At 45.8% G+C, this 21,766-nt stretch overlaps 1 protein-coding gene across 4 annotated transcripts in view; it reads left to right on the forward strand.

Annotated features, from left to right (window-relative positions):
* The window catches only part of LOC120371110 (regulator of G-protein signaling 5), a 79,571-nt gene extending 58,050 nt beyond the window's left edge, over positions 1-21,521 (forward strand). For all 4 annotated transcript variants that reach the window (XM_039486636.1, XM_039486639.1, XM_039486637.1 and 1 more), the window contains 3 exons: positions 7,336-7,397; positions 15,794-15,960; positions 21,087-21,521. In XM_039486636.1, coding sequence (XP_039342570.1) covers positions 7,336-7,397; positions 15,794-15,960; positions 21,087-21,248 — 391 coding nt within the window. In that variant the 3' untranslated portion in view covers positions 21,249-21,521. The remainder of the gene's footprint in view (positions 1-7,335; positions 7,398-15,793; positions 15,961-21,086) is intronic.
* Positions 21,522-21,766: the final 245 nt, after the last annotated feature.

Below are 21,766 nucleotides of genomic sequence, written 5' to 3' on the forward strand. Positions count from 1 at the left end.
GGTCTACACTAGGGGGGGTGTCGATCTAAGATACGCAACTTCAGCTATGTGAATAGCGTAGCTGAAGTCGAAGTATCTTAGATCATAGAATCATAGAATCTCAGGGTTGGAAGGGACCTCAGGAGGTCATCTAGTCCAACCCCCTTCTCAAAGCAGGACCAAACCCAACTAAATCATCCCAGCCAGGGCTTTGTCAAGCCTGACCTTAAAAACCTCTAAGGAAGGAGATTCCACCACCTCCCTAGGTAACCCATTCCAGTAATTCACCACCCTACTACTGAAAAAGTTTTTCCTAATGTCCAACCTAAACCTCCCCCTCTGCAACTTGAGACCATTACTCCTTGTTCTGTCATCTTCTACCACTGAGAACAGTCTAGATCCATCCTCTTTGGAACCCCCTTTCAGGTAGTTGAAAGCAGCTATCAAATCCCCCCTCATTCTTCTCTTCTGCAGGCTAAACAATCCCAGTTCCCTCAGCCTCTCCTCGTAAGTCATGTGCTCCAGCCCCCTAATCATTTTTGTTGCCCTCCGCTGGACTCTCTCCAATTTATCCACATCCTTCTTGTAGTGTGGGGCCCAAAACTGGACACAGTACTCCAAATGAGGCCTCACCAGTGCTGAATAGAGGGGAATGATCACATCCCTCGATCTGCTGGAAATGCCCCTACTTATACAACCCAAAATGCCATTAGCCTTCTTGGCAACAAGGGCACACTGTTGACTCATATTCAGCTTTTCGTCCACCGTAACCACTAGGTCCTTTTCTGCAGAAATGCTGCCCAGCCATTCGGTCCCTAGTCTGTAGCAGTGCATGGGATTCTTCTGTCCTAAGTGCAGGACTCTGCACTTGTCCTTGTTGAACCTCATCATATTTCTTTTGGCCCAATCCTCTAATTTGATTGATTTACCTTGGGTCCTCATGGCGCGGGATTGATGTCCGCGGCTCCCCCGTCGATTCCGTTACCACCACTCGCTCCAGTGGAGTTCCGGAGTCGATGGGGAGCGCGTTCGGGGATCGATATATCGCGTCTAGATGAGACACGATATATCGATCCCTGATAAATCGATCGCTACCCACTGATAGGGCGGGTAGTCTGGATGTACCCTTACAGTCAGGCATTTTCTGCAGCTAATTAATCATTTTTGTGGCTCCTTTCTGCACTCCCTCCAATTCTTCTTCATCCTTTTTAAAATGTGGACACCAGAACTGGATGCAGTATTCCAGTATCACTCATCAATGCCGCATACAAAGAAAAAATCATCTCCCTGCTCCTGCTCACTACTCTCCTGTTTATACATCCAAGGATTGCATTAGCCCTTTTTGTCACAGCATCACGCTGGGAGCTCATGTTGAGTTACTTGTCTACTATGAACCCTAAATGCTTTTCAGAGTCACTGCTTTCCCAGACAAAATCCCCCATTCTGTAGATATGGCCCGCAGTCCTTAATCCTAGATGTACGACCTTACATTTGGCTGTGTTACAATATATATTAATACATTTGGAGGGGCCCAGCTTACCAAGAGATCCAGATCATCCTGTATGGTTGCCCTATCTCATCATTATTTACCACTCCTCTAATTCTTGTGTCATCCACAAACATCAGTAGTGATTTTACATTTACTTCCAGATCACTGATAAAAATGTTCAATAGTGCCATGCCTAGAATTGATCCATGTGGAAACCCACTAGAAATTCCCCCACACAATGATGATTCCCCATAGAATCATAGAAATGTTCCTCAGGGATTGGTCTTGGGACCAATCTTATTTAACATTTTTATTACTTACCTTGGCACAAATGGTGGCAGTGTGCTAATAAAATTTGTGGATGACACAAAGTTGGGAGGTATTGCCAATATGGAGGAGGACCAGAATATCATACAAGAAGATCTGGATGACCTTGAAAACCGGAGTAATAGAAATGGGATGAAATTTCATAATGCAAAGTGCAAGGGACTTAGGGACTAACAAAAAGAATTTTTGCTATAAGCTGGGGATGTTGGAGTGGAAGTGACAGAGGAGAAGAAAGACCTAGGTGTATTGGTTGATCACAGTAATGCAACTATGAAAAAGGCTAATGCAGTCCTAAGATGCATGAGATGAGGTATTTCTTGTAGAGATAATTGTTAGTATCGTTGTACCAGGCACTGGTGAGACCTCATCTGGAATACTGTGCTCAGTTCTGGTCTTCCATGTTTAAGAAATGTTAATTCAAACTGGGTCATCTGGAATACTGTGCTCAGTTCTGGTCTTCCATGTTTAAGAAATGTTAATTCAAACTGGGACAGATGCAGAGAAGGAATAGAAAACCTGCTTTACAAGAAGAGACTCAAAGAGCTTGGCTTGTTTAATCTAACCAAATGAAGGCTGGGGGAAAATGTGATTGTTCTCTCAAAATATGTCAGAGGGATAAACACCAGGGAAGGAGAAAAGTTAAGAGTCAAGTTAAACGCTAATGTTGATGTAACCCACACATCTCATAGTGGTGGTGTTCTGTCCCATCTAGTGGGGGCTCGTCCGGGATTCCAACTGGGAAGACTCTGAGGCTCTGTACGTGCTTCCTCAGCTAGGGAAAGTATGTAACCCACAAACCTTCTGGGTGTGGTGCTCTGTCCCATCTAGTGGCACCGAAACCACTTAGAGAGCAATTAATGAGTCTGCTCTACAGCCTTAGCTAACAGCCAGTCGGCTTTTCATAGAATCATAGAATATCAGGGTTTGGAAGTGAACTCAAGAGGTCATCTAGTCCAACCCCCTGCAGTACCAGTCCTTAGCTCATGCAGTAGAGGCTCATGCACTAAGCTCCAGAGATTCCAGGTTTGATTACGTCCGCCAATGACCAGGGTCTGGCGGCGTTACATTGACACCAGAATAAATGGATATAAATTGGCCATCAACAAGTTTAGGCTTGAAATTAGATGAAGGTTTTCTAACCATCAGAGGAGTAATGTTCTGGAACAGCCTTCCAAGGGGAGCAGAGGAAGGGGGAGTTGAAAAACCTAACTGGCTTCAAGACTGAGCTTGATGAGTTTATGGAGGGGTTGATATGATGAAACTGGTTACAGTGGCAAGTGGCCCCTCTGCAATTGTTTGTAGCAAATATCTCCAATGGCTGGTGATGGGATACTAGATGGGTAGGGCTCTGAGTTACTTCAGAGAATTCTTTCCCAGGTGTCTGGTTGGTGGGTCTTGCTGGACATGCTCAAGGTCCAAAAGACCAACAGATTTGGGGTCACAAAGGAATTTTACCATGGATCAGATTGGCAGAGACCCTGCGGGTTATCACCTTCCTCTGCAGCATGGGTCACGGGTCACTTGCATGTTTAAACTAGTGTAAATGATGGATTCTCTGTAACTTGAAGTCTTTAAATCATGATTTGAGGATTTCAGTAGCTCAGCCAGAGGTTAGGATCTATTTCATGAGTGGGTGAGGTTCTGTGGCTTACAATGTGTAGGAGATCAGGCTAGATGATCATGATGGTCCCTTCTGGCCTTAAAGTCTATGAAAATGCCCTAGCACCACTGCTGCACTGGTGGAAGGGTGTGGAGCCAGCATGGCCTCTTCTCCTGCTGAGAATGTACTCTGTGCTGGGGGCGTTCCCTGAGATTGTGTGTTGTGTACTCTTTACACTGGAATGGACTCAGCCCAGCCATGGTCCTGACTGCAATCAGGCTCACCTAATCCAGCAGATTAGAAAATGTAGCAGATATTCTGGGCAAGCACAGAAGGGAAACGGGAGGAAGGGGCTCAGGAGCAGAGACTGCAAACAATGCAACGGGGCTGAGTTTACTGGAATAAATCATCTAATATTACCTACTGACTTCTTGCTCATTTCCTTACAGGCAGGGCTGGAAGTGCTGCCTGTGGTTAAGGTTACCCAACACTTCCCACTATAAGACTGTCTTCTGTTGCTTATAACTTTGTTAAACTTTAACCATTTGGGCCGAAATTTTCAATGCCAATTGTCTGCCTTGGGCTGCATACTTTTGGGAAGTTTCATCTGAAACAGTTCAATAGTTTCTGAGAATGACAGAACAAGCAGTAATGGTCTCAAGTTGCAGTGGGGAAGGTTTAGCTTGGATATTAGGAAAAACTTTTTCACTAGGAGGGTGGTGAAGCACTGGAATGGGTTACCTATGGAGGTGATGGAATCTCCTTCCTTAAAGGTTTTTAAGGTCAGGTCAGGTCAGGCTTGACAAAGCCCTGGCTGGGATGATTTAGTTGGTAATTAGTCCTGCTTTGAGCGGGGGGTTTGGACTAGATGACCTCCTGAGGTCCCTTCCAACCCTGATATTCTATGATTCTATGAATGAGATTAGGGAAAACATGCTAAAATTGTCACAACTGTTTTTGAGAAGCTCTTGTGCCTTCGTGCTTTGGAGCAGTGATATGAAATTTGGCTGGGGATCACCCTGGTGTCAGGGAGATGGCTTTTGTTGTCTTCAAGAAAATCTGCACAATTTTGCTGTAGTTATAAGCTTTTGGAAAATGCCATTTGCAAATACTTAGTAGATACTTGTTAGAGTTTTGGCAGCTAAATTCTCCAAAGATTCCATCTGCACTGAGCATGCTTCATCCCCTCATGACTCCAACATGTGGCTGGACTGCACAGGCACCATCCTCCAAAGACTTATCTCTGCAGTTGATATTCCCAGTTGCTGGAGTGCAGTGTGGTGCTGGGCACTATCTCGCCTGTGCTCTCAATGCCCTCTCTCAATGGCACCCAGGCAGTTAGGAGGAGCAGGGGTATGCAGTCTGACAGCGCTGTAGAGGGGTGAAAAGTGGGTAGGATGGGGCAGAGTTACTGGCCTATTGAGATAGGGGGGAAGCAGTAGACATGATATATCTTGATCTTAGTAAATATTTTAACACAGTCTCACATGAGAGTCTCATAAGCAAATTGGTGGTCTAGATGAAATTACTATCAGGTGGGTGCACAGCTGATTGAAAGACCATATTCAAAGAGCAATTATCAATGGTTCACTGTCAAACTGGGAAAATGTATCTAGTGGGGTTCCACAAGGATAACTCTTTGGTCCTGTACTATTCAGTATTTTCATTAATGACTTCAGGAATGAAATAGAGAATATGCTTATAAAATTTGCATATAGCATAAAACTGGGAAGGGGTGCAAGCACTTTGGAGGACAGGATTATAATTCAAAATGACCTTGCTAAATTGGAGAACTGGTCTGAATTGAACAATATGAAATTCAATAAAGCCAAGTGCAAAGTACTTTACTTAGGAAATAAAAATCAAATGCATAACAACAAAATGGGGAATAACTGGCTAGGTGCTGAAAAAGATCTGCGGGTGATACTCGGGGTGAAAGTAACTTACAGGATTTACCGGTACTGCTGGACTCCTGAGGGGGGCGTGGCCTCATCCGGAAGAAGCGTGGCCTCTCAAGATTTAAAGGCCCTGGGGCACCAGCTGTGGCTGAGAGACCCAGGGCCTTTAAATCAACCAGGGGCTCCCAGCTAAAGAGGTGGCTGGGAGCCCCCCGGGGCTCAGGGGCAAATTAAAGGGCCCAGTGCTCCGGCTGCTGGGGGGAACCCCGAGCTTTGCGGGGCTGGGGCAGGAATTTAAAGGGCCCAGAGCTCCTGCCGCTGAGGGCAGCCCCGAGCCCTTTAAATCCTGGCCCCAGCCTGGCTGCCAGAGCCGTGGCTGGGATTCAAAGGGCTCTGGGCTGCTCGCAGCCACGGGGAGCTCTGAGCCCTTTAAATCTCAGCTGTGGCCGGGATTTAAAGGGCTCAGAGCTGGCCCCAGCCCAGCCGCCGGAGCTGCTGCCAGGATTCAAAGGGCTCTGGGCTGCCCGCAGCAGCGGGGAGCTCTGAGCCCTTTAAATCCCAGCCACAGCAGGGATTTAAAGGGCTCTGGGCTGTCCGCAGCCACAGGCAGCCCAGTAAGTATGTAACTTGGTGTCTCCAAGTTCATTGCTGGCTTAAGTGTTTCTTGATTGGGCACTTACTGAGAATAGTCTTTTCTTAGGAAGCTGACCAACTGCTTCACTACAGCCTACTTAGAATCAAACAAGTATGCAGCCAATATTCATAACTTCGAATACAAAAATGATACATGCCTACAATGGGATTAATAGATTCGGTAGATCGTAACCTTTATAGAGATATGTTACATGGCATATATAGCATACAACACATTTTAGTTATGTTATATATATACACATACATAAGCATATTTCCATAAAGCCTTATGGGGGCACCGACCGTCACAGACCTCCTTATAGCACCACTGCCTGAGACATCTGTTGATCATCATAATCTTGTCTTGCCTTTGTTCTCCTCCTCTATGGACAGGTAGAATCCCGCTGAAGATCACCTGAGCTGCCATTTCTTTATGCGTCTTCCCCTGCCTCCCTTGTTGCACACTGTGCCCTACCAGCCTCTGCAAACTGAAGGGGAAACCCCCCACAAAACCCACACAACACACACAACCCCCTGTGAAAGGTCAGGAGTAGAAGGGGACATGAAAGGGCTAGGTTCTGCCCAACTATTCTGTGGCACTGCTACAGACCATGTGGGCCATTGCAATTAGTCAGCGCAGCCCTCAGGGTGGCTGCAATCTGCACCATGGGTTTGGAAGCCCCAGGATGTGGGGGGAGCACAAGCCCCCATCTCAGTCCTTGCACTGGGCTCTGCCCTGTCAGGGATGACTGACCCTCAGTGTCTTCAAGACTCACTCCACCATTTTAATGCTGATAAACAGATTGAGGTTGTTTCTGCTATCTATATCTGAGGAACAGCTCTCCTTGGAGCAGCTCCTATGCTACAAGGAGCATCCAGGTCCAGCTATTCCCTGCACCCTTACAACACCCTCATTCCCAGCAGCAACTAGTCTCAGGACCAGGCATAGTCCCAGACCACAGCTGAGCAGATGAGCAGGGGGAGGGGGCAATGGATGCACCCAGTTTCTACAAGCAATTTTCTGCTCCGTGCCATGTATTTCCTTCACAGATTTACCTCGCACCTGCTGGTTTGGATTTTCCTTTTTGTCAGCATGTGGGGAAAAAGACACCTCTATCTCCCAATACAAACCCCAGCTGGCTCTAAAGGAGACTGGTCATATTTGTATGTATCTCCAGGAGGAGAGTCATATGGTTAGTGGCTAGTGCCTTGTCAGGACTTCTAGGTTCTGTTCCTGTCTCTGCCACTGACTTGCATTGTGCCCTTGGACAGGTCACTTCATTGTTCTATGCTTCCATTTCCCCTCTGTAAAAGGGGGTGATAAGGCTTGTGAAGTGTTCTCAGCTCTCCTACATTTTCATTGATGATGTGCTGTCACAATTTCAGTCTGTGTTTTTCTCTCCCTCTAGGACCTCGCCAGATGAGGCTTTGCAGTGGTGTGAGTCCCTGGAGAAGCTCCTGCAAAATTCTTGTAAGTTCCCTGTGCCCCTGCAGTGAGAACAGAGATGCCCTGAGCGTGAAATGTTCCCACGGGCATAAAGCAGTGACCCTCCCCCATGATTCCCTTTAAAACCAGCCAGCTGGGGACTTGATAGCTCCAGGGTAGGGTACAGGAGAGAACCCTGCCACTGCTTAGGGCTAGCGTTTCTGCTGATGCCAAAAGGAAGCGGGACTGTCAACAAGCTGGGGAAAGTCCCCATTCCCCCCTGCATGCCCTGCTCTCAGCCTTGCATGAGCTTTCAGCCAAGGACTAGAGACAACTTGACAGCAGCTATGTAAAGCTGGACAAACTCCCCAAAGTGGATCGCTTCTGTAACTTTGTGCTGTACGTGTGATAGGTGTGAGAGGAGGTATTCAGTTGCCAGAGAAGTGTGCTGTGGAACAGCAGAGCTGGGGCTAATGTGTGGGGAAGCAAATGGGCCTTGAAATGAACGTTTAATTACAGGTGGCTATTCATGCAGTGATGTCAGCATGTTCAGTACTCCCTGCAGGAAATTTTAACTTTTTGTCAAAAGAGAAAATGTGGAGATTTGGGCCAAAATATTTCAGTTTTCAGCATTCAATGAAAATTGGGGGGTGGAAGGGGGAAGGAATTCAGCAATTTTGTCAGCATTTTCCTTTGGGAAGATGGAATTCCAACCATCTGTAAATGACAGCTGAATAGCTGCTCTTTGGAAAAATTGCCTTCTTTAGTAATAGATGGAATGCATTTCTAGAAGTTCCTAAGTTCTCAGCCCTCTTGGCTATGCATCATGCAATTCTGCTCTTTCCCATGTCCGCTTGTTCCAGCACCCTCATTCTGTCAGTGCATTCTCTGTCTTTGTTACCTGGGGAGAGCAAGTCTGGGACTGGTCACCTAGCAGCCTCTGTGGTAAAGTCCGATGCTCAGATTCAGTGCCCTTAACCTCCTGGCTTGTTTAATTTCCTGGCAGCCAACTGAACTAAATGCCTCTCTCACAAGCTCATTACATCTGAGAGACTTTAAGGATTTTTTTAAGGCTTTAGGCTACTGATCTATCTATCTATCTATCTATCTATCTATCTATCTATCTATCTATCTATCTATCTATCTATCTATCTAATTAAGAAGGCCAAGAAATAATTTGAAGACCACCTAGTCAAAGACTCAAAAAGTAATAAACAAATGTTTAAATACATCAGAAGCAGGAAGCCTGCTAAACAACCAGTGTGGGGTCACTGGATGATCGAGATGCTAAAGGAGCACTCAAGGACGATAAGGCCATTGTGGAGAAACTAAATTAATTGTTTGCATTGATCTTCACAGCTGAGGATGGGAGGGAGATTCCCAAACCTGAGCCATTCTTTTTAGGTGACAAATATGAAGAACTATCCCAGATTGAGGTATAATTAGAGGAGGTTTTGGAACAAATTGATAAACTAAACAATAATAAGTCACCAGGACCAGATGGTATTCACCAAGAGTTTTGAAGGAATTCAGATATGAAATTGCAGAACTACTAACTGTGGTATTTACCCTATCATTTAAATCAGCTTCTGTACCAAATGACTGGAGGATAGCTAATGTGACAATTTTTAAAAAAAAGGCTCCAGAGGTGATGCCAGCAATTACAGGCTGGTAAACCTAACTTCAGTACCTGTCAAACTGGTTGAAACTATAGTAAAGAACAGAATTATAAGACACATAGATGAACATAATTTGTTGGAAAAGACTTACATGGTTTTTGTAAAGGGAAATCATGCCTCACTAATGTACTAGATTTACTAATACTTCTTTAGGGGGGTCAACAAGCATGTGGACAAGGGTGAGCCAGTGGATATAGCCTACTTAGATTTTCAGAAAGCCTTTGATAAGGTCCCTCACCAAAGGCTCGTAAGCAAAATAAGTTGTCATGGGATAAGAGGGAAAGTCCTCTCATGGATCAGTAACTGGTTAAAAGATAGGAAACAAAAGGTAGGAATAAATAGTCGGTTTTCAGAATGAATAGAGGTAAATAGTGGTGTTCCCCCCAGGGATCTGTACTGGGACCAGTACTGTTCAACATATTCATATACGATCTGGAAAGAGGGTTAAACAGTGAGGTGGTAAAATTTGCAGATACAGAATTACTCAAGATAGTTAAGTCCAAAGCAGACTGCAAAGAGTTACAAAGGGATCTCACAAATCTGGGTGACTGGGCAACAGAATGGTAGATGAAATTCAGTGTTGATAAATGCAAAGTAATGCACATTGAAAAACATAATTAAAACTATACATATAAAATGATGGGGTCTAAATTAGTTGTTACCACTCAAGAAAGAGATCTTGGAATCATCATAACTAGTTCTCTGAAAATATCTGCTCAATGTGCAGAGGCAGCAAAAAAGCTAACCGAATGTTGGGAATCATTAGGAAGGGGATAGATAATAAGTCAGAAAATATCATATTGCCTCTATATAAACCATGGTACGTCCACATCTTGAATACTGCCTGCAGATATGGTTGCCCCATCTCAAAAAAGATATATTGGAATGGGAAAAGATACAGAAAAGGTAACAAAAATATTTAGGGGTATGGAACAGCTTCCGTATGAGGAGAGATTAATAAGATTGGGACTTTTCACCTTGGAAAAGAGATGATTAAGGGAGGATATGATAGAGGTCTATAAAATCATGACCAGTGTGGAGAAAGTAAATAAGAAAGTGTCATTTACTCCTCATAACACAAAAACTAGGGCTCACCCAGTGAAATTAATAGGCAGCAGGTTTAAAACAAACAAAAGGAAGTATTTCTTCACACAACACAGTTAACCTGGGGAACTCTTTGCCAGAGGATGTTGTGAAAGCCAAGACTATAATAGGGTTCAAAAGAGAACTAAAAAGTTCATGGAGGATAGGTCCATCAATGGCTATTATCCAGGATGGGCAGGGATGGTGTCCCTAGCCTCTGTTTGCCAGAAGCTGAGAATGGGCAAGAGGGAATGGATCACTTGATGATTACCTGTTCTGTTAATTCCCTCTGAAGCATTCGGCATGGCCACTGTTAGAAGACAAGATACAGAGCTGGATGGACCATTAGTGTGACTCAGTATTGCCGTTCTTATGTACTGGTTCTTTACTCTTCTATCCTCCCAGTACCCTGGTCAATGATGCTGGTTTAGATGACGGGCTTTCTATACAAGCTTGTAGAATGCAATAGAAATGCATTAGTGGGTGAGCTTCATGGCCCTGTCTACAGATCCAGAGAAAATGATCCATGCTGGGTGGATCCATTGAAGTCAGTGACAAAGTTCTCCTGCACTGTCATGGGGCCAGTTCAGCCCAGATATTCCCGTATGCTGTTTGTAACATTTTGTCTACACTTGAAACACTACAGTGGCACATTATATCGCTTCAGTGTAGATACTACCTATGCCAATGGGAGAGGTTCTCCCCTTGGCATAGGTAATCCATTGCCCTGAGAGGCAGTAGATAGATCAATGTAAGAATTCTTCCATCAACCTAGTGCTGTCTACATAGGGACTTATGCTGTGCATTGTTCACACCCTTGAGCGACATCTTAGGGGTGTGAATAATCATGGCTGAGAGGGAGTGAGCCGATGGGGCAGGAGAAAGGAAGGGTAATGCTGAGGAAACATGTGTGGAGCTGGGGGCTCGGAGGTGCTCGCAGTAATCTGCAGAATTAAAGAGTAGGTGGGCGTCAAGGAGACCTGGGCTCCTTGGGGCCTCCTACAGGCACTTTGGAGACCAGCTTTGGACAAGTTAAGCTGATCTAATTTTCTAGAATAGACTAAGTTCAGTCTCAGCCCATTATCTGGCTGCAGGACAGGAAACTTTCTGAGTTACTGGTCATTCTGTTGCTTAATGAGGCTCTGCTTCTCTTTCTCCAGGCTTGGTGCTGGAATGGGCGAGTTCAGTAGTCTGGGATTCGGGGTCATGTCAGACACATGTGCCTTGGTTTGTAACACTCATCTCTTGATGCCTCATTCTTTCTCCAGATGATTCCCAGAGTTCATTTTCCTGGAACTGCTCTCTGACTAACCCTGCCTGGTGCTCATTAATTAGCATGTGCTTTACTGGTGTCAGGGCAGAGGCTGTCTGGGAGCCAAAAGCTCCTGCTAACTGCTCTCAGGGTTCTGTCAGACTTTGCTGGCTGCTGAGCCCTGTGAAAAGCTCTGAAGGTCTGGGACCTGAGGGTCTGTCTACACAGCAAAGAAAAGCCCATGGCTGGCCCATACCAGCCAACTCTGGGCTGCAGGGCTTGGGCTGTGGGGCTGTTTCATTGTTATGCAGACTTTGAGGATTGGGCTGGGGCCAGGGCTCTGGGACCCTCCCACCTTGCAGGGTCCTAGAGCCCAGCCATCAGCCCAAGTCCGGATATCTACACAGCAATGAAACAGCCCTGCAGCCAGAACCCAAGTCAGCTGTCAGGGGCCAGCCACGGGTGTCTAGTTGCTGTGTAGACAGACCCTCTGTCACTTCACAGCCTCTTTTATTCTTCTTGATTTCACAAGGCATTTGCAACTGTTGGAAGCTGCTGACTTTGTAGCCCTCTCGTGAGATGCTTGCCTGCCCTGGCAGGCCTTTCTCCCCAGCCAAGAAGGGAGCTTTGCTGCTGAGATGACCTGTGGCACTCAGCACAATACTGCACCTAGGACTCTAACTTGCCCCTGGGGCTCTGCAGGGGAGGCAGAGGGGAGCTGTCTTCTGGCCACAGTGGCAGTAGCAGAGGTGGCTCTGTGCAGATCTTACACTGCTGTTCTGCCATTATTTAAGTACCAATGTTGGTGCCTGCTAACAAATCACTCATATATACCCCATTCATAGACACACTGACACTCACACACTTGAGCCTCCCCCATCTCTGCTTTCCTTGTTGTTTTGTGCGAAGTGAAGCCCAAATGACTCAGTGCATTCACATTAGCTACCAGAATCCTTGTGTGTTTTGCTTGCCTGTACCGTGGCCCCAGAGAGATTATGCCTGAGGGGGAGCAAGTGGGTAGGGCAGGAGATAGCAGGGCAAAGCTGGGGAAGCACATGGTGAGCTGGAGGCTTAGAGGCACTCGCAGTAATCTGTAGAAGGAGAGTGTAGGTGGGTGTCAAGGAGACCTGGGCTCCTTAGGTCTCCCACAGGCATTCTTCAAGTGCCTGAATAGGGGCTCTGGAGCTTTAGTCCTCACAGTGACACCCTTACTCTGTCCAGGTTTTGAGGATGCTGCTAGAGATTATCACAACGACTCAGACAGCAAATGAACTGGCAAGGAAAGAGTAAAGTAACCCCATATGTGCAGCTAGATTCAACCATGAACCTGACCATATTAAAGGAACTGTCACATGAAATTGCAGACCCAATAGTAAGGATTTTTAATGACTCTGTAAATCAGGGATTGTTCCCTATGACTGGAGAATTGCTACTATAGTATCTATTTTTTAAGAAAGGGAAAAAAGTGATCTGGGAATCTATAGGCCTGCTAGTTTGACCTCAGTTGTATGCAAGGTCTTAGAACAAATTTTGAAAGAGAAAATAGTTAGAGAAGTGAATGGTAGTTGAGATAAAATAAAACATGGTTTTACAAAAGGAAGGTTGTGCCAGACCAACCTAACCTCTTTCTTTGAGAAGATAACTGATTTTTTAGACTAATCTACCTGGATTTCAGTACAGCATTTTCACATAGGAAATTATTAGTTAAATTGGAGAAGAGGAGATTAATATGAGAACTGAAAGGTAGATAAGGAACTGATTAAAAGGGAGACTACAACAGGTCATACTGAAAGTTGAACTGTCAGGCTGGAGGGAGGTTACTAGTGGAGTTCCTTAGGGATCAGTCTTGGGACCAATCTTAACATTTTTATTACTTACCTTGGCACAAATAGTGGCAGTGTGCTTATAAAATTTGTGGATGAACCAAAATTGGGAGGTATTGCTAATCTAGAGGAGGACCAGAATATCATACAAGAAATTTCATAATGCAAAGTGCAAGGTCATGCATTTAGGGATTAACAATAAGAATTTTTGCTATAAACTGTGGATGCTGGATTGGAAGTGACAGAGGAAGAGAAAGACCTGGGTGTATTGGTTGATCACAGGATGACTATGAACCGTCATTGTGATGTGGCCATGAAAAAGGCTAATGCAGTCCTAGGATGCATCAGGTGAAGTATTTCCAGTAGAGATAATTAAGTGTTATTATCATTGTACGAGGCACTGGTGAGATCTCATCTGGAATAGTGTGCGCAGTTCTGGTCTCCCATGCTTAAGAAAGATGAATTCAAACTGAAACACATGCAAAGAAGGGTTAAAAAATGATCAGAGGAATGGAAAACCTAATTTGTGAGAGGAGACTCAAAGAGCTTGGCTTGTTTAGACTAAGCAAGCAAAAGCTGATGGGAGATGTGATTGCTTTCTACAAATACATCAGAGGGATAAATACCAGGGAGGGAGAGGAATTAAGTTCAGTGGTGACACAAGAATAAATGGTATAAACTATCCATCAACAACTTTAGGCATGAAATTAGATGATGTTTTCTAACCATCAGAGGAGTGACGTTCTGGAACAGCCTCCCCAGGGGAACAGTGGGGGCAAAAACTTAAATGGATTCAAGACTGAGCTTGATAAGTTTATGAAGGTGGTACTCTGATGAAACTACCTGCAACATGTAGCTAATCTGCAGCATGTAGCAGCAAATGTCTCCAATGGCTGATAATGGGACACTAGATGGGGAGGGCCCTAAGTTACTACAGATAATTCTTTCCCAGGTGTCTGGCTGGTGGGTCTAACTGATTGCCATATTTGGTGTCAGGAAGGCATTTTCCCCTGGGTCAGATTGGCAGAGACCTAGGGGCTTATCCCCTTCTGCAGGTCACTTGCAGGTTTATACTAGTGTAAATGGTGGATTCTTTGTAACTTGAAGCCTTTAAACCATGATTAGAGAACTTCACTAACTCAGCCAGAAGTTAGAGGTCTATTACAGGAGTGGGTGAGCGAGGTTCTGTGTCCTGCGATGTGCTGGAGGTCATACCTGATGATCACGATGGTCCTTTATGGCCTGTTGGTCTATCAGTCTATGAGTATATGAGCACCGTCCAGCTTTGGAAAGGCTTAAAGAGAAAGGGCCGGACAGGAATTGGCTTCTGGGAGAAAAGATGCATGCACAAGAGCCTGATGAAAATTTCCAGAAGATTAGTGTATTCACTGAAAAATACCAGTTTGGGTTAAGGAAAGTGAATGGTTTTGTACACACACACACACACGCACACACACGTGCACCCCAACCCCTCCAAATATTTCATTGCGACATGTTCAAAATATAACACTTCAGTTCCACAGCACTGCCAGTCAGGAGCGCGAGGGGACCCCCCGCACCCTACAGCACTGTCAGCTAGGTGGGCAAGGGGAACCCCACCCCATAGCATTGCTAGCCAGGCACACGAGCAGACCCTCATCCTACGGGGCTGTCAGCCAGGGGCATGAGGAGACCCCCATCCTACAGCACTGCCAGCTAGGCACACGAGTGGACCCCCTGTGCCCCACAGCACTGCCAGCCAGGCACATGATGGGTCCACCATTCTACAGCACTGCCAGCCAGGGACATGAGGGGGAACCCCCAACCCCACCCATAGCACTGCCAGCCAGGCGCATAAGAGAACCTTTGATCCCTTCCCATATATTCTTATGTTCTTTCCAGTCCTGTACCATCTCTCCCTCCCTCTCCCTGTGAATCAAGCACAGACTTGCACACACAGGCTCCTTCCCCCAAATGCACTCAAATGCATTATGGCACTTCCATTCTGCTCCCTGTAGCTCCCCTCACCCCCAGACTTGGGACATGCAGGAGGGAACTCCAGGAGAGGCCCGGGTTGTTGGTTTAGGCCCTTGCAGAGACAGGAGCCAGATAGGAAATTCAGATCTGGGTTCAGATGTGCCATTTCCCCAGGGCTCAGGGTGTCCCAGAGCAGAATTGCGAAAGTCAAGCAGCTGAACAATGCTGGGCTTGTTTGCTGAGGACCTAAACACATCCATAACTGAAAAGAGCTTGTTTGTGAGGTGAGAGAAGATCGGGTTTGGATTCTGTGATTGCTCACAATGTACGGAGAGCTTGAATATCTCTGGGTTCTGCAGTACTAATTGCATGAAGGGATCACTGTGATCAGACACAGCCTCACAGGTCAGCACAACATGGTCTTTGCTCTGTGCCGTGTCATAACATGGTTATATGATCTCACATTGTCAATGCAAACACCTTGAACAAAGGTTGGGTCTGGCAGAGCTGGATGTGCATGGTCTGGGACGGCTCCATTTCCCTTTCACTCTCAAACTGCCCCAGCCATGGCAAATTCATTTCTTCCAGCTGATTGTACTGGGGAGTGTGATGTTGAGAGAAGCCTTTCCCAATTTTCTCTCTGAGCAGATGGGCTTGCCAGCTTCAGGAGCTTCCTTAGATCTGAGTTCAGTGAGGAGAACATTGAGTTTTGGATTGCCTGTGAAGAATACAAGAAAATCAAGTCCCCCACCAAGATGGCTGAGAAGGCCAAGAAAATTTATGAGGAGTTCATCCAGACGGAGGCACCTAAAGAGGTCAGTCCAGTCAGAGGGCGATTGATGTGGAGAGGGATGGATACATGACACAGGTACTGATAGCACCAAAGCAGGTTGCTCACACTGTGCTCACTTGAAAGCCACATTGGCATCTTGTCTAGACCTGAAGAGCCATAGAAAATGTGCAAAAATTGGAACAGATTCCAACCACCAGGTCTACAATCCAGAGGCATGGCCAAGGGAGCCTGCAGCTTCCAGCATGCAATTCAGCAATGGTACAGAGAGAAGGGTCACTGTGGCCCATGCCTGGTGGCTGCACTTTGGTCACACCAGCTTCCATTCCTCCCTAGAGCTATGGAACTGGCTTACACTGGTAAGGAACACATGAGAAATGTGCATGTATTTAGGTATGTTGTGATGCCAGCAACAGCTTTATTTTTATAGTGATGACTCACTAGTTTACCTGTCTCTCGCAGACCTGTCTTGCTCCATCCACACTGACATCTCACCTGTCTCTCTGACATCTCTCAGGGAAATGTAACACAGCCTAAATGGTGCTCTTCATCTTCCCCCAAGCCCTTCCTTCTCCCCACTGTCACCCCAGACTACATTCCTAGCTTCCCTGTCACTCACATTGGTAACCAGCATGTCACTTTGACCTGGCCCTCACCCAAACCCACACATCCAAACTGTGTCTAAACCTCACTGCTGTGGCCCCTAGGACACTGGGAAGACCCAGCCTTACCTACCTATAAAGCTGATAAAAGCTCTTGTCCAAGCCCCTTGCATCTCCTGCCTTGATTATTATGATCTCCTCCTCTTGGACCTCAGGCCTCCAAACTAACACTCACAGCTATTCAAAATGCTGCCGCAGGACTATCTCCTAACCCACCTGCTCCCTCTTCACTTCCTTCCCTTTGTCCTTTCTCCAAGCACAAGGCTTGTCTCCACCTTTCCCCTCCATCTCTTAGCCCCATCTGGGAGATCTCATCACTTCCAGCAGTGCTGGGACAGGTGCAGGAAATCCACTGATCTCTTTCTTGTGGAGAAACCCTATGGCCCAAAGAAACAAAGAGTGGGAAAAGGCAGGACAGGCGACCTGGGAAGCTGCAGAGGAGATGTCACAGTTGCCCCTCTGATGTCTTGTCTCAATGTATATTCCCACACACAAACTATGGCAAGATGACATTAAAGTTGAGAGTTCCTACTGGTAATTTAAGGGAAACAACATTACAGCAATGTCACAATTATCCCCAAACTAAGCATTAATCCATGGCAAAAAGCTATGGTAATGCATAGTTATGGTTGCTTGGTGATATGTTGTCCCATGGCAGAAAGCTCAGTTGCACAAAACTCAAATGTCTGAAAATGAGGAAATGCAGAGTTAAGGAATCCCATGCAACCTTACCTCTGCCCAGGGCTGGCTCTACTGTTTTTGCCGCCCCAAGCAGCGCGCCGAATTGCTGCCGTGGACGGCGGGGGCAGTCCATGTGCCATTAGGGCGGCATGTGCGTTTCCACGGCGGCGGCAATTCGGCGGCAGCTTCTGTCTTCAGCCAGAAGACAGAAGCTGCGCCGCCGCGGACAGCTGAATATAGAAGCTGCCTTGGAATTGCCGCCACTACAGAAACGCGCAGGCCGCCCTAACGGCACACGGACTGCCCCTGCCGTCCACGGTGACAATTCAGCACGCTGCTTGGGAGCAAAAACACACAGACTGCCACCCCTTGCAGATTGCTGCCCCAAGCACCTGCTTGGGATGCTGGTGCCTGAAGCTGGCCCTGCCTTTGCCCCTATCTCAGCAATATCCGAATATGACCCATTGACACACATACCTTTCCTCTGCCAATCCCACAGTTGATTAAATGTACAAGCGCTTCATCTCCATTTACAACCCACAGGACTGGTTAGCAGTAGGTTTAGATACCCTGGGGCAGACTGCAGTATCAGCCTACTCATCACTGGCAAGGTTGGGTTTGGACCTGCTGCCTTTGCCTACCCCTGGGCTGCCCTCTGCAACCCCCAGTATCTGTTGGCCTTGTGCTAGGCAGCAGCCTGGGGCTTTCCAGGCTGGAGCTCTCCGGCTCCTCTGCCTTTCTCCAGCCCTGCTTCACTCAGGTACCCGGTCTAGCTCCCTGCAGCCAGGCCCATCTCCCTCTGTAAACAGAGAGAGACTATGTCTGCCCCTGGCTTCCCTGCCTTTATACGACCATCTGAGGCCTGATTAGAGTGTGGCCCAGCTGCGGCTGCTTCCCCAATCAGCCTAGTTGCTTTTCTCTCTTGCTACAGCCCTCTCCCAGGGCTGTCTTTAAACCCCTTCAGGGCTGGACAGGGTGCTATACACACCAAATTGCAAAAGAATCCAACTACAGCTAAACATGTAGATTTTAGAACGGTCAGAGTTTAAATACATGTCATGATGGAACCTTAACTATAGTGCCCCTTCCTCCCCCGCCACTATAATAAAACCAGGAGAATCAGATTTAAGGGAAATCTAAACACATTAAGGGAAGAATTACACAGCTCTTACCTAGCATGCTCTGTTAGAGGGCTTTCCCTTCTCCCTCCCACTTTCCTGGTTCTTGTCATGCAGACAGCAAGCAGCAAAAGACCAGAAGTCCAAAGTGCAGCCAATGCAATGTTTATTGGGGTTAGTTTCCAAGCAAGCATATTCCGAAGCCCTTCACACCAGTCAGGTTTATCTCTGATAGAGTCTGTTCCCCAGTGTTCCATTCCAAGCTCTGATGCCACAGAGCATTTACCCCATGTCCGCGTTCCCAGCTCTGATGCCACAGAGCCTTGCCTGTGTCCCTGTTCCCTGTTCCCCATTCCCTAGTCCCTGTTCCCATTCCCCTTAGCAAGCATGATTCCAATTTCCCTTCCAGTTCCTGTTTGACCCCAGTTTATATAGTAATATTCTCAGCTATACCTTAACCAGTCATTTTACTGAAATTTAACTAACTAATCCTAACATACTGTAACATAATTCTCTAACCAATTATATCCCACTACCCTAATTAATTTACACCTAGTAAAATTAATTATACAGCAGACAGAAACAATTAGAGAACCAGACAGATTAACAATAGAAAAGTGGGGGCCACAAAGATAAAACAATACAGAAATGAGGGTTTTACAAGCACAATCATTGATAAGTGATTTCTTGCCTGACAGGATGCTATCAAACTACGTTTTCTTTAACCATCTTAAGATCTGTTTCTTTATCTGGTGGTGATGGGCATATGAGGACAGGATTGTCTTCCTTAACAGCCCAATATCACCTTATTTCAATGTGACTGGTTTGGGATGTGAAGATGTGACTGTATGCTTCCCAGCTTATGGATGCCCCTGCTACTTAGCCAAAGGCCTTAGCCTAAGAACAAGGCCTCAGACTATCCTAGTGAGAGAAGGCCCATACATAGGCAGACTGTGATTTTGATTCTTTGTTTTTATACCCTTGTAACTAGCTAAGTGATAAAAATACACCTGAGTTCTTAAAGTATAGGCCTTTACAGGCAGGCCTGAATATCTTATATTCTAACACTCTCCATCCCACAGTGCTTTAAAAACCAGGTCAGTAACATTAACCCCATTTTACAGATGGGAAAATGGAGAGGGATAGTAACTTGCCTCAGCAGGTCTAGAACTAGAACCAAAGTATCCTGAGTCATAGTCTAGTGCACTATCCACCCAGCCACAGTATTGGCCTCTAGGCAGTTTGCCAGCTTTAACTCTTCCCTGCAGCAATTCCATGCAATGATGGTAGAACCGGGCTGAAGGCATTTTAGATAATGATTTTTAATGTAGGTTTTGTCCAGGAATTTCCTTAGCTTTGAAAAATTATTTACAATTGCATACACCGACTTTAAAGGAGAACCCCAAATGAGAATACTGGAACAATGCAGTATTGGTCAGAAGATGATAATATGCAGCATTGACATTCAACTACAGAAAAATGGTTTAACTTCTAAGGGCAGATTCCCCGGGGTGCCAAATCAACACAGAGAAGTCAGAGCACACTAGCCAGTTACACAGGGAGTTCAGCTGCTTTGTATCACCGGAGTAGAGCAAAGCAGCTAAAGTGCACTGCTGAATGTGTCCCCTAACTAGCAGGTTTAGAGAGCGGTGTCAGTGCGATGGCAGTCTGTGCAGGGGGAGACGGGGAGAGCCCTGTCCTAGTGTTTCTGTGCCGTAAGGCTCCCCTGTGCTCTTGACTTTCCAGCACTGGTGCCCAAGCTAGCATTCTTGGAACACTTGAAGAGCATAGGTCTGGTTTCTCTCAGACCACTGGGTCATTGTAGCGAATAGGATTGTTACATGCTTTGTACATGGATTGTAGCTGTAGAGGCAAAGTGGTGACTGATAGAGTTACCTCTAATAGCACAGTAGCTCCACTTGTAAGAGTTGCCTTTGTCTAATCATAATCATAAGGATATAATAATTATTATATAATATATATATTATTATATATAATAATTATATAATAATATAATTATTAACTAAATCGGATTACAAACAGATTTCTCCAGATGCAGCCTGTGCACAAGATTTCAATCAATTTATCAATATGGAAAGTTTAACATGTCTGTATTATTCCATTATTAACAACATTCTGGACAAAGAAAAGACCAACAAAATGGTAAATTTCTTCAAGGACCCAGTATATATTAATTTTAAATCATAAACTAATGAAAGGGTTTTCATATGAATTCCCAGAACATTCCTTCACTTCCAGAGAGTCGGTGCTGCAGTTCTGGAGAGGGTACATTCTATTTTTCATAAAAAGAACAGGAGTACTTGTCGCACTTTAGAGACTAACAAATTTATTTGAGCATAAGCTTTCGTGAGCTACAGCCCACGAAAGCTTATGATCTTAAGCTCTTAAGCCTGTTCTTTTTGTGGATACGAGACTAACACGGCTGCTACTCTGAAACCTGCTATTTTTCATACAGAACTAAGAGGCTGAATCCCTTCTTTAGATACAGAACAAAGCTCCACCTGAACTATGGAGTCAGGACTAGCGCCTCCCAGCACCAATAAATCTGGCTTTGATCATTTACCTTGCTGTTTGCACATCTGTATCTGGATAGCGCAGTGTGGTTCCCACTCTCTTGCTTAGGGCACCGAGTCCTTGTCCTGTTCACTCCTATTGTGTCCTCATCACAGGTGAATATCGACCACTGCACCAAAGCTGTGACCATGAAGAACTTGGTGGAGCCATCAGTGAGCAGCTTCAATGAGGCTCAGAAGAGGATCTTTGCCCTGATGGAGAAGGACTCCCTCCCCAGATTTGTGCGGTCAGGGTTTTATCAAGAGTTAATCAAGTAGCAATGTAGCAAGCCTGTGCACTGCATCCCCTGCTAGGCACTCATTGTGAGCCATGCCTCTTTCCAAATCTCACCTTTAGTCTGTAGCTGCTTTGCCTTAAAGATACCAAACTGAGAAAGCACTCAACTGCATTTCTAAACTCCTTCCACATTGCTTTGGACTCTCTCCTATGTGCCAAGTGTCTCCTTTTCTACAGTCTCTTTCCCTGCTCCCTTCCCAAGATCCCTGTTATGAAAAAGCCCTAGTGATTTTATCCATTGGTCTTAGACTGCATTACTGAGAGTCATCTCGGCAGCCAGTTGACAGCAAGCTTGTCAAGAGTAGTTCCATGGAGGCTTGCACTCATCTGGTACGCAGGGTCTGTGGCCTGTAGAGCTTATAGGTCCTAGGTCTTGTCCACACTACAGAGTTTTGTCAACAAAAGTTATGCTGACATACAGCAACCGCTTTAATTAAACTGCTGATGCAAGTCCAGACTAGCTTCTTGTGTTGGCAGAGCACATCCACACTACCAGCTC

The sequence above is a fragment of the Mauremys reevesii genome, linkage group 8, assembly GCF_016161935.1.
Source record: "Mauremys reevesii isolate NIE-2019 linkage group 8, ASM1616193v1, whole genome shotgun sequence".
NCBI lineage: Eukaryota > Metazoa > Chordata > Testudines > Geoemydidae > Mauremys > Mauremys reevesii.